Source organism: Cetorhinus maximus, chromosome 3, assembly GCF_964194155.1.
Source record: "Cetorhinus maximus chromosome 3, sCetMax3.hap1.1, whole genome shotgun sequence".
Classification (NCBI taxonomy): domain Eukaryota; kingdom Metazoa; phylum Chordata; class Chondrichthyes; order Lamniformes; family Cetorhinidae; genus Cetorhinus; species Cetorhinus maximus.
In genome coordinates this window covers 168,950,070-168,968,389 of record NC_135881.1, presented here as the reverse complement: position 1 = coordinate 168,968,389, position 18,320 = coordinate 168,950,070, and the positions used below count along the sequence as shown (strand labels likewise).

Below are 18,320 nucleotides of genomic sequence, written 5' to 3'. Positions count from 1 at the left end.
GGTCAGGGATCAAACTGTTGCCAATCGCCTTCGATCAAATTTCACAAAATAAATCCAAAATAAAACAAAATGTAAAACAGATGTTGCCGCAATGTTAAAAGAAGTCACATTGTCAAAAGCAAAAAACTATTTCACTTTCCCCCCATGTGCTACTCTCGTGGAGCTTTGCCTCATTGCTTAATCTCTATATGGCTTTGCCCCATCCTAGCATTTTGATCTTCTTCGACCCCATATTCGATTTTGTATCTTTGCTCTTCTATCTTTAGCCTACTCTGCATTCCACACTCTCTCTTCTACCATCGGTGAAAGTTAGAAAAATACTTTCTCCAGTCTCATCTGTAGAATAAGTCTTTCACATTCACAGATGTTAATGTCAGCAATGTGTGCAACTGTGCTATATAGGACATAATGTCCCCTATTGTAACTTTATATTTATGGGATAATATCATAGGAATCATTAGTTGACTTTGTGCGTGTTGTGGGATGTAAAGGAGTTGTTAGGTAGCTACTTGGCTTTGGAAATATTGAAATTAATTGCAATATAGGCACAAAATCAAGTTCTCAATGACTTCAAGTATAGAAAATTACATTTTTCTGAGCAAGGCTGTGCACCTGACGTACAACAACGAGGTCATTTAAAATCAATCACCTCAGAACCGTAATATTTGACAGGCTGTACCTGAACATTTATTTACTATAAAGTATAACTTGTATTTTAATTTCTTTTTATAACGAATAAACAAATGCTTTGGAACAAGCCTCCTCCTAGTTTGAGTATCAAAGGCCAAATCGCTTAGCCTTCAGCCATTATGTCCCTCAACTCTGGAATTCTCTTAAATCCTTCCTTCTTCATGCATCTCTCTGTCATAAAAGAAATCCTCCTGAAAGCTTCTCTCTTCAAACTCTCTCTCTCACCTACCCCCGCCCCCCCCCGCCCCAACCCCACTGACCAGTGTCTGTTACCCCCTTTATGTGCCAGCCATGCACAGTGGGTAGCACTTTGAGTCAAAAGGTTGTGAGTTCTAGTCCCACTTCAGGCCTTGAGCTCAAAAATCAAGGCTGATACCCCAGTGCAGTAATGAGGAAGTACACTGTTGGTGTCTCTTATGGAATTATTAAACTGATGCTCCATCTGTCCTCTCAGGTGGACATAAAAGATTCCATGGCATGATTTTGAAGGGCAACAGTGGAGTAATCCCCAGTGTCCTGGCCAATATTTATCCCTCAATCAACATCACCAAATCTGGTCATTGTCACATTGTTGTTTGTGGGAGTTTGCCGAGCACTAATTGGCTGTGGTGTTTCCTAAATTACAACAGTGATACACTTCAAAAAGTACCCCACTGGCTGAAAAGCACTTTGGGATATCCTTTGGGCATGAAAGCATTTATGTAAAAAGACAGACTGGCATTTTTCACTTTGGAACATCTCATCATGGTGGATGTGCTAGATAAATACAACTTGCTGTTATTTGGTCTCTGTTAGCAGCAAACGTGTGGGAAACAGTACCAGATAAACGAAGTGCCCAATGTATTTCTGTACTTGTCGGGCTACCGAATCAACGGGTATCACATCACGGCCAAAACACGAGTTTACTGCAGTTGATTTCTGTTATATTGTTATGCTGCCACCTCAAGATTCAGCAAATGTTTCTGAAACAGAATGTTTGGCTGTGGAAAGCTATGGACTCTTATTGGGTGCATCCCAGAGATACAACTGAAATTGGTCCTTGTTGGAAATTTGCTCACTGAAAAACACCATTATTTTCATTAGGATCAGAGTAAACAAGCTGCTCCAGATTCTATGCAGTCAGTATTAAGGGAGGGGGCGTATGAAGTCGAGATCAACGGTTCACCAAGTACTCTGATGCACAGAGCGCTGCAGGTGACTGATTAAAATCAGAAAGCAGTATAAACATGTGGTCACAAGATTACTATTCTGACAAATACAACCCCGGTAGCTAGCTAGGAAACTAGGGCAAAGTTTAAAAAAAACCTCAAACGTCCTCACCTTCGCATCCCCTGTCTAACGTTCGGCTTATGGTTTCACTTCGCATTTTTTATATAAATGGGAGGTAGAATCATAGGATGGTTAACAGCACAGGGAGCCGCCACTCGGCCCGTCGACTCCATACCGACGCTCTGCAGCACCTCAGCATGTGCCATTTTTAAACATCAATAAAGCAACACAAAACCGCAAACTTTTGCTCCGACAGTTGTACCCTTCGCAGAAATCATATTAAAATAGGAAACGGCTACAAAATAAAAGGCTCGATTAGAAAAATCATTTTCACTCAGAGGGCAGTTAGAAGCCGGAATCCTCTGGTACAAGCTGCTGTTGAAACAGATGCCATTAATTATTTTAAAAGGGAAATTAATTAGTTCCTGGGAAATAATAAAGTGTTTGGGCGAGTTTAGATTATTTCACTCTTAACATTTTGTGACTATAAATAGAATTCCTGATTCTAACGACACTTCATTGACAGTCCTGATCTTAGCTGGGACTTGGCGAGGTTTCTCTCCCTTCACAACTTGGTTAAGTCCCTTTGCCTGAGTGCCAGTGGATGTGTGTGTGTACCTGCCATGCGGTTTAAGGTGACCCAGTAATGCTCATCGGGGCTGTACGTGTCCCTCGACCACTGCAGCAAGTCCTTCGCCCGCTGATCAGTCAGCACGAAGCGGACGAACTCTCTGGTGAGGACGTAGTAAGCGGAACCGAAGTAAAGTTTGAGGCCGTGCGGCACGCCCCCCGTCTTCCTCTTCTGTGTCTTTATCACATAGGACTGGCCCGGGGAGATGTACTCCCTGTGAACATGGCTGGTCCTGTGCCTCATGTGCTCGGGCTGCGCGATCCCCGGGGTGATGTTTTTATTCTTCCAGCGACTCTTGAGGAACCGCACCAGCTCCCTGTTGGTTTTCAGCGGGTAATCCTGGCCGCAAAGGTTGATCACGTATTTCCACTTGACCCGGGAGAGCACCAGCTCCTCCATGCAGTTAATGTCCGCCTGCAGCCGGGAGAAGCCGCCGTACACCACCTTCTCGCTCCGGGAGGCGAGGAACACGTTGTGGAAGCAGTCGGCCAGCCCCTGGACCCCTTGCCTGAAGCCCTCCGACGTCTTGTTGTCGACGTGGATGCAGTAGATGTTCTGGGGGGTGTAAACGGCCCTGAAGAGCCACTCCAGCGTGTCCAGGTCCTTGTGCACGGCCAGGATGTAAGCCAGGGGGAAGTCCGCCTCCTCCTGGGACAGCGTCTCCGTGATGTAGGAGTGGGAGGCCAGCAGCCGGGAGCAGTTGACCGGGCGGCCTCCCGTCGCCTCCGGCCGGTGGATCTGCTCGCACTCGGCTCCCAGGACCAGGGCTGCCGCCTTGCCTTGGAAAAGCGCGGTGCACAGCTCGTCCGGATAGTCCCCGCATTCAGCGCAGTCGAACTTCCAGCCCTGGGGCACGGGGCGCTTGACTTTGCTGGTGATGTAGATGCAGAGGCAGATGACAGCGCTCACAGCGGCGCACAGCAAGAAGCTCCACTTTGCCGCATTCATTTGCCTCCCCCCCCCTCTTTTTCGAACCCGGTTTTCAAATGCTCGACTCCCCCATTGTCCGCGCTGCCGGTTTCCAGACACCCCGCCGCGGCTCCACACCCCACCCCATTTCTTGTCCGCGCTACATTGGCTGCCCCGACTCCTTCCCACACACACACAGCTCCACCCATAACCTACAGAAGGCCAGGGCCATTGTCTCCGGTCCCATATTCGGAGAAACCAGAGCACGTGAACGCGCTGTAACAGGAAGCTGGTAATTCCTGAACTGAGCCAACAACAAGGTGTTGGAAGTCATGCGCCTGCAGTGTGAACTCTCCGCAGGTGCCGCCGAGTATTTCCAGCACCGACAAGTATTTATCGCTTTTGTGTTAGTCCACCTGGATGTTACAACTCTGCAGTTTCACTGAAACCATAGCTGGCCGCCAACCCCCCCCCCCCCCCCCCCCCATAAAGCTCAAACCTGGTCAAATCATTCTTTTCCTCTCAAGACACTTTAAAACGGGGAATGCCATTGAATTTGTCTGAATTCATATATTCAGAAGAGTTCAACATTCCCCACATTGCTGCATCCATTGGTAAGAGAGGTGTTATTTCATAGAATCGGACAGCACAGAGGGAAACAAAAACAGAATTACCTGGAAAAACTCCACCGATGCTGCCAGACCTGCTGAGTTTTTCCAGGTAATTCTGTTTTTGTTTTGGATTTCCAGCATCCGCAGTAGTTTTTTTGTTTTTAGCACAGAGGGAGTCCATATCAGGCTCATCATGTCTGTACTGGCCCTCTGAAGGATCAAGTCACCTAGTGCCATTCCCCTGCATTTTTTTTCCCCCTTTTCAGATAATGATCCAATTCCCTTTTGAAAGCTTCAATTGACCACACTCTCAGGCAGTGCATTCCAGATCCTAATGACTCTGTGTGAAAAGGGTTTTTCCTCAAGTCGCCTTTGTTTCTTTTGCTAATTATCTTAAATCTGTGCCCCTCTGGCTCTCTATCCTTCCACCAATCATAACAGTTTCTGCCTATCTACTCTGTCCAGACTTGTCATGATTTGAATACCTCGACCAAATCTCCTTCAACCTTCTCTGAGGGGAATTGTTCCAACTTCTCCAATCTTTCTATGTAACTGAAGTTCCTGATCCTCTCTGGAGCCTTTTCTGCAGCCGCTCAAATGCCTTCACATCCTAAAGTGCGGGGCTCAAAACTGGATGTAATGCTCCAGCTGAGGCTAGGGTGAGAAATTTCCACTGTTTGACAGAATTCTGACATTTGGATAATGGAATTCAGCCCTTTTAATTTTTTTCCTGACCTTTACCAGCAATGAGATCAGGAGCAGGACCCAGGGGAGCCTCCACTCAACAGGGCAGAGCTGGCTGCCATCACTCATCCCACCAGGAAGGCGTGCTCGCTGTTGGCTCCTCCATGAAGACACGGGGTTTCCGTATTTTTGAGGTGGGGGGAAGCAGCTGCGTCTCTGGGGGGGTGGGAGGACCCGAGTCTCTGGGGGTTTCAGCAGGCCTTGGGTGGGGAGCAGCAGAGCCTAAATTTTGTCGGCCTGTGGTGAATTGGTGCAGGTTTTCTGGACATTACCACTTTAGTTTTCTGGTTGTTAAATTGCAGCAACAAACAACAATAACCATAAGAAACTATCACCAAGAAGAAATGCAAAACAAAAAGCATGCACCCAGCATGTGCTAGGATCAAAAGCCTCTGATTTTCAGCAACATTTATTCCCAACTTTCAGTCATGATGGCCTAGCCAGGAAGGGGTTTGCAGGGTTTCAGGGTGGTTCAGTGTTGTTGTGAGGCTATAGGAAAAGCCAGGCTTATGATTGAGTGAGTGGCGGGGGGGAGGGTTTGGGAAGAGGGGCTGCTAAGTGAATAAGTGGGGGAGAGGGATTGAACAGAGTGGTGTGTGTGTGTGTGCGGTGGAGGAGAGGGGCTGATTACAATGTGTATGGGGCTGGTGGTTGGCGGGGAGAGAGACTTCACTCAGTCTTCTGTCACCAGGAAATATGGAGCTGTCACCAGGAAGTATGGAGAGCATTGTTGAAATCTGCATGAGTATATAAAATAATATTTTTACAAAGTACTTTAAAAACACATTGGGCAGAATTTTCCAGCTGATGTGCGGGTGGCGGAGCCCGCATGTCAGTGCTTAAAATGTCGCACGTGCGTCCCGACGTCAGCGCGCAACATTGCGATATTTAGGTCAGCGGGTGCGCTATGCAGTACGATGCGCACCCGCCATTAATTAAAGGCCTTGTTAAGGCCTTTAACTTGCCAATCGATGAGGATTTTGAGGGGCCCACGCGAACTTCGGCTCGGCACATGGGCCCAACGGGCAGGCGAGTAGCTGATTTTTTTATCAAAACTCATGCACTGGCAGGATATGGGGACTCAGAGGGGTTATTCATGTTTTTCCTGAAGTATTTAATGCAGAAAGTGTTTATAAGTTGCCTGTGTGATTGTTAGCAGTTCAGATCGATTTCCAAGAGCTTTTTGTGTACTTTGAAGCTTCAGCTCACCAGTCTGCAGACAGTAATCTTTATCAGGCCTGCAGATTTCCGGAGGCCTCCGTTTAGCCTGGGTATGGGTTCTGACATCTCCACTGGAGGCAGCTCCTAGGAGGAGGAAGGTAGGGATAGAATAAGGAGGAGGCCAGGAGTGGACAATCAGCCTCCAGGGGAGCCACCTTTGGGAGGCCAGGCGCAGGCACAAGGGGCACAGGGCCAAGAGGTTGCCCAAGGTGGAAGGGGCCGCAGAAGACACCACTATCCTGCTGCCAGGGTATACAGGTGGCGAAGCAGCTACCTCAATATGACTGAGGTGCAGTGCTGAAGGAGGCTCCGTCTCTCAAGGAAGACAGTCAACTATATCTGTCAGATGATTGGCCCTGAGATCTCCCCTAACTGTGTGGGTGGACACCCCATGGCAGCGGCTCTGAAGCTCATAGTTGCCCTCCACTTCTATGCCTCTGGCTCCTTCCAGGGCTCGGTGGGTGATCTTTGTGGTGTCTCCCAATCAGCTGTCCACACTTGTGTCAAGCAGGTTACAGATGCTCTGTTCAGACGGGCATTGACCTTCATCCACTTCTGCTGCGACCAGGTAAGTCAGACACAGCGAGCCAGAGGCTTTGCGGCCATTGCTGGCTTCCCCCATGTCCAGGGTGCTATAGACTGCACACATGTGGCCATCAAGGCACCAGCAGGTGAGGCCGGTGCCTTCGTCAACAGGAAGGGCTTCCACTCCATGAACGTGCAGATAGTGTGTGATCACAGGATGCAGATTCTACAAGTTTGTGCATGGTACCCAGGCAGCTCCCATTACGCCTACATCCTCAGACACTCCCAGGTGCCGGGGCTCTTCAGTGCTCTGGCTTGGCTGGATGGATGGCTGCTGGGTGACAAGGGCTATCCCCTGCGAAAGTGGATCATGACACCTCTCCGCTGTCCAAGAACAGAAGCTGAGGAGCGCTACAATAGGAGCCAGGGCACCACAAGGGCTGTGGTGGAGAGAGCCATCGGTCTTCTAAAGATGCGTTTCCATTGCATGGACCGCTCAGGGGGCACACTCCAGTACCCCGCAGATCGCGTCTCTGTGATCGTGGTAGTCTGCTGCGCTCTGCACAATCTTGCGCTGGAAAGGGGGGATGCAGTTGATGATGAAGACCTTGACGCAGTGGATGAGGCTGCACATGATGAATCCAGCAGTGGCTCAGAGAATGAGGAAGCACAGGGCGATGATGAGGGGCAGCACGCTGACCCGCAATTACACCAAGGAGGCAGGGACACCCGGGACAATTTAATCCAAAAAACCTTCAGCTAGCTCCACACACATGGATCTGCAGGACCAGCATTGCCTGGCGCTTCCACACGTGGCACTTAGGTGCTACATCTTCCAGCTCATCAGCTGCAATTAAGGGCTTAGTGCAGAAACATCAATGTCCACTCAAACACTTGTAAGATGTCTGTGAAACATACAAATGCAGCACAAAGGAAACACGCTCAGCCATGGTCCGAAAAGTGGACTATATTCAGTCTAACATCAAACACAAACGTCTCTCTTACAAACATAACTATTTGTTCCCTAATCTAAGGCCAACACAAAATCACCAGTGACATACTAGTGGAGTGCCTAACGTGCCTTATGTTTTTGTTTGCAGGTGCTACGTCTAGGTGCCGCCCCATCGCTCAGAGTGGCTTGTGAGACAGCCTGCTGACTCTGCTGTCCTGTTGGCCTCAATGACCTTGGTGGGCATCCTCTGGCCCATGGACCGTGTGATGGCTCCGCCTGTGAGGGAGCGGCCAGTTCCAGAACTGGCACCTCCCCAGTTGTCGCAGCCTCAACGGATGCAACGGTCACTGGCAGAGGGGCGGAGGAGCTGCTGCCCTCATCCGGAGCGCCCCAAGAGGAGCTCACAGCGACGACAGGCAGCTGCTGCGCCGACGTGAGGTCACATTGGACCTCCCTGCTCACCACAGATGCATAGGCACCGAGCGCCAACACTTGGTGCCCAGAACATCTCCCACATTGGGAATGACCACCCATGGCCATTACTGCTGTGAGGGTTTGCAGGTCAAAGCGTAACCCAATCAGCAGAGTCTCAATCTAATCGAAGCCCCTTTCCATGAGAGTCGCCAATCTCTCAATGGAGGAAGCATGAAGCTCTGTCCTGAGGTTCATGCCTTCACTTACACTCTGCCTGGACTTCTCCACTGCAGAGACCAACTGAAGCACACCCTCATGCAACCCTGCCAGATGCTCCCATGAATCCTGCCGCTTGTCCTCCAGCTGCTGCATGGCTGACATCTCCAGAGGCACATCATCAGTGCCGGATTCAGCACGTGCTTGGTCCTCTGCAGTCCTCCAGCTGCTGACACCATCGGCACTCTCTGTCTCTGCCATCACCTCCAGTGATTGTGAAGTGCCCTCTCCACTGTGACCTGGGACACTAGCCGATGTTACATTCCCCACCGAAGTGTTTGTCACTGCGCTGGTGCCTGGCTGGCTGAAATGATGTGCCGCAAGTTGCACGTCTTGGCCCTCAGGTGTGGAGAGGGTTCTCCAATCTTGTTGGGGGCGGCCATGCCGTGGTGATGCTGAAATTAACAACAAGGACAGTGCATCAGTTAGTGTTCAGTCAGTAACACCTTTCATCCCTTTCCCCCCCAGCCTCATAAGTCGCTCACCTTTCAAGACCCTAAGGAGACGAACATTGGTGGGGTGGGAAAAAGTCAAGAGGAGGCCCAAACATTAAACGCGCATACAGACAGGCTGGTCAGATGGCCTAAGGAATGCCACATGGAACTTTGTGGCATTGGAGTGGGGAAAGTGCAGAGGTTCCTGACCTGGATGCATGCTGGCCTGGATAGTTGCGGCGATGAGGAAACATTGCAAACACTTGCGACATTTGCCGTGGAGCACAGGAGATTGACATTATTGGCCTTCATACCGTTATGAGGGGCATAGAACGGGTGGACAGAAGGCAACATTTCCCCTTGGTGCAGGGATGAGTAACGTGTTGGCATTTATTTAAGTTGAGTGCCATGAGGTTGACAGGTGAGGTGCTAAGGACCTTTTGGACAACGTTATGTTGGACGCACTGCCTGATAGGGTGGTGGAGGTACCAACCCTCCTAAGATGCAAAACATCTTTGGCTGTGCAGCAGTGATGCCATGGCATGTTAGGCCCTGGAGATACTGGTCACAAATGGGATAAGGCGACTTTGGAAGGTGCTGGAGACGCACATCCTCAAGGGGCCGAGGGACCTTTGTGTATGACCCACACATCTGACTGTATCAGTCTGTGAATGAGCAGTGTTGCAGCATTAACAATTGCAGCAACCATCAGTGCTTTGGATGGTGGGGAGACAGAGTAGATGGGACTGTGGACCTCAAATACCTGGCTGCTGCACCCCAGCCTCGCTGACACCTGCCGCCTTGGCCGCCTGCCTCCTCCCCAGCTCCATGGCCTGCTCCTCATAGGTGGTGAGGTGCTGGAGCATGGCGTGCCCACCACCAGTCCTCTGGCACTTGCTGAGATTGTGTTTGATTTTTGCCTGCAGAATAGAGAAGAGGATTTATTGGGGCTGATCGCTCATGTGCTCTGCATGCGCACGCCACACCCCAACCACAGTGGCCCATCTGAGGCCTCCAGCGGCTCCTGTCCACAATACTGGTGATCAGTCACCAGAAGATAGTACGGCTGGTCCCAACCCCCTCCCCAACGGCCACCTTGGATACATTCGGCGTCCATCACTTTGAATAACACGCGGGTGTTAACGTCCATGGCAAAGAGGCGCAACTAGGTGCGGCGCCGAGGCCGGCAGATAGCTCTTGGCCACGACACCTTGAGGCTCCCCTTCCACCATCTCATCACCATCAATAGGACATGTGCTGGAGTTTTGAGTGTGTCTCTAGCTGCCTCCCCTGCAGGTTACCCCCAGACTACTCAAATGCGACAAACATATGCTGCGGGGAGAACCTATCCTCTCCTCAACCGCTAAGGCTGATGTAAGCATGGTCACTATCTGTTTGCCACCCACCATGCGCCAAATTCCCAATGCAGTAATGACAGTAAGACGTTGGGGCGGGGGGGTGCTCAAAGGCTAAGGCTACCTGCTGGGTCAAAAGGCTGACATGGTACTCACCCTTCCAGAGCGCAGCAAATCACTGAATCGTTTGCGGCACTGTATGCCTGTGCGCCGCACATCGTCATGGGCGCTTATTGCCTCCCCCACCTCCTGCCATGCCTGCCTGGTGACGTGGGGGGCCCTCCTCCTCCCATCCTCTGGATACAAAATATCCTGACAGTTGGACGCCTCTTCGAGGAGGACAGCAAGGCAGGCATCTAGAAGCGAGGGGCACAGTGACCCCCCACTGGCCTACCCTGCAGCCTGCCCTCCTCCTCCTCCTCCCCCTCCTCCTCCTGTGCCTGAGAGCAGCCTGTCGCTCTCTGTCAGTGGCCATGGTGCACTGCCTCAACGAGGCTGCCTGGCCACTCTTTATACAGACTGTCGGTTCCCCATTGGAACTGGTGGTCTGAACACGCCCACCTCCACAAAGATTTTCCCGCTCTACAAGGGAGTCGATAACCTGCTGGGCGGGCCTTAATTGGTCCGCCCACGCAAAATGGCGGCGCGGCCCATTTCGGCGTGGCAATCGGCTGCCCGCCCGTCAAGGGCAAAATTCTGCCCATTGTCATATTTATGTGATCTATAATGTGTAAAATTTAATAATTATCTACCGAAAGTTACTGTGCTGCTTTATTGCTGTTTTTGTTTTACTGGCAACTGGGTTCACGTTAATTTTCAAGATTTTTAAAATATATTCATTCATGGGATGGCCAGCAGTTGATGCCCATCCCCAATTGACCTTGAGAAGGTGGTGGTGAGTTAAAATGGGGTCATATTGGAAAATAGTTTGTGAAGCACTGCTTGTAGTCATCTGCTTCACTTTGCATGTACATAATCTAGCAAGGTCATATTCTGTTGTTACTTTGGACTTCATCCTGTACTACATGCATTAACTGCATTGAATAGTGAAATGCTGAGGTCACCTTGCTGATTTTATACAAATGCGTTGGTCCACAGCCTTGACAGAAATAGAAAGTAAACAGAGAGATGAATGTTTCTACCCACGTGAAGTCTAATAATTCTACTGATTTGAAGTGGCCTAAAAGTATTCGCATTTCACTACAGGTCATAAAAAGTGCTATAATTACATGATTCCTTGTTGCAAAAAAATTTCAGATTTTTGTGTCTTTGGCCACTGATTTTCAGACCTTTTTGTCTTTGGCCCCTCTTACCCCTGGTTGAAGCTGAACCAGTGTTTTACCAAAACAAAAACAGAATTACCTGGAAAAACTCAGCAGGTCTGGCAGCATCGGTGGAGAAGAAATCAGTTAACGTTTCGAGTCTTCATGACCCTTCGGCAGAACTGAGTATAGTTAGGAGAAAGGTGAAATATAAGCTGGTCTAAGGTGGGGGGGCGGGAGGAGAGAAGTTGAGGGTGTGGTGATTGTGGAGATAAGCAAGCAGTGATAGGAGCAGATAATCAAAAGATGTCACAGACAAAAGGATCAAAGAGGTGTTGAAGGTGGTGATATTGTCTAAGAAAAGTGCTAATTAAGAATGGAAGACAGGATACTCAAGGTACAGCTCTAGTGGGGGTGGGGTGGAAAGACTAACAAAGTTTTAGTTTTAGATTTAAAAATAATGGAAATAGGTGGGAAAAGAATCTATATAAATTATTGAAAAAAAAGGGAGGGGGGAGGAACGGGGTGGGGATGGGGGGACGGGGAGTTTAAGATCTAAAGTTGTTGAATTCAATATTCAGCCCGGAAGGCTGTAAAGTGCCTAGTCGGAAGATGAGGTGCTGTTCCTCCAGTTTGCGTTGGGCTTCACTGGAACAATGCAGCAAGCCAAGGACAGACATGTGGGCAAGAGAACAGGGTGGAGTGTTAAAATGGCAAGCGACAGGGAGGTTTGGGTCTTTCTTGCAGACAGACCGCAGGTGTTCTGCAAAGCGGTCGCCCAGTTTGCGTTTGGTCTCTCCAATGTAGAGGAGACCGCATTGGGAGCAACGAATGCAGTAGACTAAGTTAGGGGAAATGCAAGTGAAATGCTGCTTCACTTGAAAGGAGTGTTTGGGCCCTTGGACGGTGAGGAGAGAGGAAGTGAAGGGGCAGGTGTTGCATCTTCTGCGTGGGCATGGGGAGGTGCCATAGGTGGGGGTTGAGGAGTAGGGGGTGATGGAGGAGTGGACCAGGGTGTCCCGGAGGGAACGATCCCTACGGAATGCCATCAGGGGGGGTGAAGGGAAGATGTGTTTGGTGGTGGCATCATGCTGGAGTTGGCGGAAATGGCGGAGGATGATCCTTTGAATGCGGAGGCTGGTGGGGTGATAAGTGAGGACAAGGGGGACCCTATCATGTTTCTGGGAAGGAGGAGAAGGCGTGAGGGAGGATGCGCGGGATATGGGCCGGACACGGTTGAGGGCCCTGTCAACGACCATGGGTGGAAAACCTCGGTTAAGTAAGAAGGAGGACATGTCAGAGGAGCTGTTTTTGAAGGTAGCGTCAGTTCTGCCGAAGGGTCATGAAGACTCGAAATGTTAACTGATTTCTTCTCCACCGATGCTGCCAGACCTGCTGAGTTTTTCCAGGTAATTCTGTTTTTGTTTTGGATTTCCAGCATCCGCAGAAGCTTTTAGCTTTTTGTTTTTATCTCAGTGTTTTACCAATCTGTTTATATCCTTTTTAATTCTACACTATCCTCCACATGGTTCACAATACTTCCAAGTTTCGTATCATCTGCCAAGTTTGAAATTGTTCCTTGTACACCAAGGTCTAGGTTATTAATATATATCAGGCGTTTCTCCTGTTCCACTAACATAATTTTGTCTGAAACTCTGTTGATCTCTGCCAAACCTCCACCAAAGTGTCAGTGGTGGAGCAGAAGAAGCCACGCACTCTGGTGTTTCTTAAAAGATTCCAGGCTTTCCCTTCCACCACACTGCCTGGACCTCCATTGCAAGCAGGGTTGCCAATGAACTCTGGTTGGAGGTTCTCCTGGAGGTTGGATCAGATGTCTGATCACAGTAGCGTCTGCAAATGTTATTGCATTTATCTTATAAAGGCTGGGGTCCCTGTGGTCAAGTATCTTTGTTTGTGATTTTGTGCCAAAAGCTGTGTGAGAAATTCAGAGAATAGTGCCCACAAGCAGGCGAAGAAGGGAAACCAAAGATGTGGATGGAGTAAAAAGAAGGGAATTGAGTGGGTGGGAAGAAGTTTGATTACACCAATAACTGATAGTAACTCACTCAAATTTCACTGTTGACTAAGAGTAATACGGGTAGCACACAGATTCCCTTCATAACCAACAGGAACACACTAACTCTGAAAGTCTGCATGTAACTGGTATAACGTCCTGATAACCTACCTGTAATTAGTAGTAACCCTATAGCCCACTGATATTTCACTCTGTAGCTACAGTCAGAACCCCACTGGAAAAAGTGTGAGCAGGTTTAAATAAAAACAGAAAATGATGGAAATACTGAGCAGGTCCAGCAGCATCTGTGGAGAGAAACAAGAGTTAATGTTTCAGGTCGATGACCTGATCAGAAGGCCAGTGACCTGAAATGTTAACTCTGTCTCTCTCCACAGATGCTGTCTGATCTCCAGCATTTTCTATTTTTAATTCAAATTTACAGCATCTGCAGTATTTTGCTTTTGTATTTTTTGTGAGCAGGTCCCTAGTCAATGTCACTTGAAAACAGGTGCCATATCCCTGTCCCCTTGGACTTTGGTTTGGACTCAGATTCGGTGTGAAGGTAACAACTTTGAATTGGAAGCCTTAGCCAGAGTTGATCTATACTTGCACTTCGCACATCAAAACCAGCTGGCACAGACTGTTCAGAACGAAACTGAGATACTGTACAAAGGGCAGCAGGCTCAAGTTTGGACGGCCTGACACATTGTTCTAAAGTCAGCTGAGCGCCAACATTTTAAAACCATCCCCTGGACTTTGACTCAATAGTAGTTTCATAGAATAACAGAAATTAGAGTGCAGGTGACCATTTGGCCAATGCTGACATGCTCTTCTGCCCTTTTTCTCTTTTCCTCCTTTTCAAATATATCCCATTACCTTTGAAATTGTTTAATTCTCTGCCTCATCATAGCCACTGGTGGTAAACCCTTGTTCTCACTCCCGCTTTCTTCTTCCAGTGAAGTTGGTTGATCTGCACCCCCTCGTTCCCCAATCACCCACCTGTGGAAACTATCATTCACTACTTACTCACAGTAAAATACCCAGGTTTTGCTTACCCTTTCACTGGCTGTTCCTCTATAAAACCTCCTCCTGCTGCCACTCATCATGTTTCTGCTTTTACTGCTCTTGGTGCTGCAGGACCCATGTCCAATCCATTCCCCACTCTCCTTCAAGGACCCCCAACCCAAGCTCTAATCTGTCCAACCACTGGCTCCATCCATTTACTATCTTGTATACTGCCATAATAGCACCTCTCAGTCACTTTCTTTCCAGTCTTTCCTCATAACTCAGGCTCTTGACACCAGAGATCATCTTTTACCTCTTCTCTGCACTACCTCACCTTTTGTGCTCGAGTGTCTTCTGTTTTTTAACCAGAACTTGACACAGTGTTCATAGTGTGGTCTGACCAGAGCATTATATAATTTGATCACAACTTTGTCTGGCTTGTATTCCACTGTTTTGTCTAAACAGTTTGACATTCAGCTAGTTGGAATTGTTGATTTGCATTGTTTAGGCATGTTGAGCCTTGAAGCTACTAAATCTCTCATTTCTCTTTCAATATCGCATTTAACTATTTTAACACCTTACATTTGCCTGCATGAAACATCCCAAGAACAAATCCCCATTTGTCCATGAGAAGATGGTTGATGCTTATTAGAAACACTTGGCTTGCCAGGTTATTTCAGAGGGAATTAAGAGTGAAACATGTAGGCCAGGATTTTCCGTGCCCACCAGCGTCGGGCGTGTTCAGTGGCGTGAGCAGACAATATAGTGAGACGTCCAAAAATCGGCTTCATGACAGCGTGAAACCAGTTTGCGATCGTCTGCTCTGCCCGCCAATGGCGGGCTGTGTTCCCTGCTGTCGGATGGCGGGAACCTCATTGTAATACATCATCATATCATTATAAGGCCAGCCTCCGGACTCATTCCTCCCCACTGGATTTTCCTGCCACGTTGGCAGGAAAACATGCCGACATGTTTCACAGCAACATGTGTGAGGCATACACTTGGCGGGCTGCACTGTGCTCTAGACTTCAAGCTTTGTTTGCCTACCTTGTTTCTGTCAGCACTCGCAGTCATCTGCGCCACATCACTTTTAGGGGGGCTCACAGGTAGGTCTCTACCTACCAGATCAGCCATATGTGGGTGGGCTTTTTAATGGCTACAGGCCAAGGTCTTGCTTGAGGGAGGGGGAGAAGTGGCCTCAGACAAGGGGAGAGGCTGCAGGACGAGAGCTGCACTGGGGAAGGAAGGTATTCCAGGGTGTGCGCGGGGACACATGTTGATCTGTGCAAGTGGCCTCAAGATGGTGAGGGCTAAGGAGGCAGTCTCCAGATGAGATGAGGCCAGATGGACATGTGAGGGTGTGTGTGTGAGAATGGGTGGTGATGTCCCTTGAGTTGTCAGTGAGTGAGATGCCAGTGAATGTGTGATAGGCTTGGGTGTGTGAATCTAGAGTGATGGGATGGTTGCCATACCCTGGCTGCATGGATGAGATCATTCATCCTCTATCTGCATTGGATGGCCAGCCTCATCTGTGCAGCATTTGCACCGATCACCACTGCCATCGCCTACCAAGCCGGAGTGGTAATGTAGCTGCCCCTCCTGTGACCAGAGTGGGGATAGAGGACATCACAGTGGGCCTCTATGGTATCCAAAAGGTGCTCGAGGGCTGCAGTCTTCTTGCCTTTCGAGGCCGTGTCTTCTTTGCTGCCGTCCTGGGCTGGAAGAACTGAGTGTGGTTTTACTTTAAATGTGGTGCCTGGCATGATGAAGGAGCGAGGTGTCGGTGGTGGCAGGCGAATCGGAGCCTTCCTACCATCAAAACGACATGTATCCCAGGAATGCATAATTAATGTGGTGGGTTTGGGATGGTATGGCATGAAAAGCCGCCATTGCGGCCATGGGGTAAAACAATGTTTTACCTGCCCACTACCGCACTTAGTGCAAATCTGGGACAGTTCCACCCGTAGTGTAGCACTGGATCCACATATAGGCTAGACTGTAGAGGAGTTGCAGTTTTGATTCCCTTATGGACATTACCGAACCAGTTGGATTTTTATAACAAGACAGCAGATTTCACCCTCATTTGATGTGGTGCCAGCCCATAAATTACCAGATTTATTGGATTTGGTTTCACAACTTGCTACGATGGTATAGAACTCACAACCTCTAGGTTATCGTGAAAATTCCAGCAGGTGATACGCCTGTCACCTTCATGCCAGCCCATAAATAGGGGGAATGACACTTCTGCTCACTCTCACCTCCCAATGGGATTCCCAAGTTAATACCCCTTGGGGTGGAGAGCGGCATTTCTGGTCCCCCAATTTTCAAAGTTGCCAGTTCTCTCCCATGCCCTTTACCATTGATTGGAGCATCAGGCCGCAAGGAAATTTGGAACAGAGTACATTCTCAAAGAAGGGCAAGACTGGGTGTTAAATATTCCTGGGTACAAGGTATTTAGGAGAGACAGGAAAGGAAGAAAAGGTGGGGGAGTGGCAGCATTGATTAAGGATGGTATTACAGTACTGGAGAGAGAGGATGTTCCAGAGGGATCAAGGACAAAATCTCTCTAACTAGTGGTAAGGAATGAAAAAGGTGCAATCATATTGATTGGTGTAGTATATAGACACCAACTAGCGGAAGGGATGTAGAGAAACAAATTTGCAAGGAAATTAGAGAGGTGTAGGAATTATAGAACAATTATAATGGGGGACTTCAATTATCCAAATATAGACTGGGATAGGAATAGTGCAAAGGGACATGAAGGGCAAGAGTTCCTGGAGTGCGTTCAAGATCATTTTCTGCAGCAGTATGTTTCTGGTCCAACCAGTGTTGCAGGCACTATTGGACCTGGTTCTGGAGAATGAGTTGGCCTGAGTGGATCAAATGTCAGTGGAAGAGTATTTAAGGGACAGTGACCATTGTAATCATAATGTTTAGGTTGGCCATGGAGGAGAACAAGGAGCAATCCAGAGCAGGGATAATTAATTGAGGGAAAGCCAATTTTGATGGGATGAGAATGCATCTGAGTCGAGTGAATTGGAATCAAATGTTGGCAGAAAAAACAGTGGCTGAACAATGGGCTACCTTCAAAGAGATAGTATTGCAGGCAATGTCAAGGTGTATTCCCTTGAAGGGGAAAGATAGGACAAATAAAAATATACCCTGGAAGATGAGAGAGATAGAGCTGAAGATGAAAAGGAAGAAGTACGCGTATGACAGATGTCAGGTAGAAAACACAATGGAGAATCAGGCTGAATATAGAAGGACCAGAGGGGAAGTGAAAAAACTAATAAGAAAAGCAAGGAGGAAGCATGAAAAGAGGCTGGCAGCGAACATAAAAGGGAATCCCAAGGTCTTCTATAAGCATGTAAATAATAAAAGAGTGGTAAAAGAAAGGGTAGGGCCAATTAGGGATAAAAGAGGAGACTTCCATGTGGAGGCAGGAGAAGCAGCAGAGGTATTAAATGCATACTTTGCATCTGTCTTTACAAAGGAAGAGAATGCTACCCAGGCTGAGGTGAGAGAAGAGGTAACTGGTACACTTGAGGAATTTACAATTGAGAAGGAGGAGGTATTAGAAAAGCTATCTTTACTTAAAATTGATAAACACCAAGACCAGATGAGATGCATCCGAGGATACTGAGGGAGGTGAGAGGCACTGGTGATAATCTCCCAGTTTTCCTTAGACACGGGTGGTACTGGAAGACTGGAGAATTGCAATTGTTACACCCTTGTTCAAAAAGGGATGCAAGGATGATACCGGCAACTACAGATCAGTTAGTTCATCTTCAGTGGTAGGGAAACTTCTGGAAACTATAGTTTGGGACAAAATCAATAGTCACTTAGACTGGTGTGGAATAATTAAGGAAAGCCAGCATGGATTCATTAAGGGAAAATCATGTTTAACTAACTTGCTGGAATTTTTTGAGGAGGTAACAGAGAAGGTTGATAAGGGCAATGATGTTGATGTGGTGTATATGGATTTTCAAAAGGCATTTGATACAGTGC

General features: G+C 48.3%; 1 protein-coding gene across 2 annotated transcripts in view; it reads right to left on the bottom strand.

Annotated features, from left to right (window-relative positions):
* The window catches only part of LOC144679025 (putative beta-1,3-galactosyl-O-glycosyl-glycoprotein beta-1,6-N-acetylglucosaminyltransferase 7), a 54,491-nt gene extending 50,894 nt beyond the window's left edge, over window positions 1-3,597 (bottom strand). The window contains exon 1 of one of the 2 annotated variants that reach the window (XM_078539254.1): window positions 2,578-3,597. In XM_078539254.1, coding sequence (XP_078395380.1) covers window positions 2,578-3,538 — 961 coding nt within the window. In that variant the 5' untranslated portion in view covers window positions 3,539-3,597. The remainder of the gene's footprint in view (window positions 1-2,577) is intronic. The other variant, XM_078539252.1, reaches the window with a different exon arrangement.
* Between the last annotated feature and the right edge of the window lie 14,723 nt (window positions 3,598-18,320).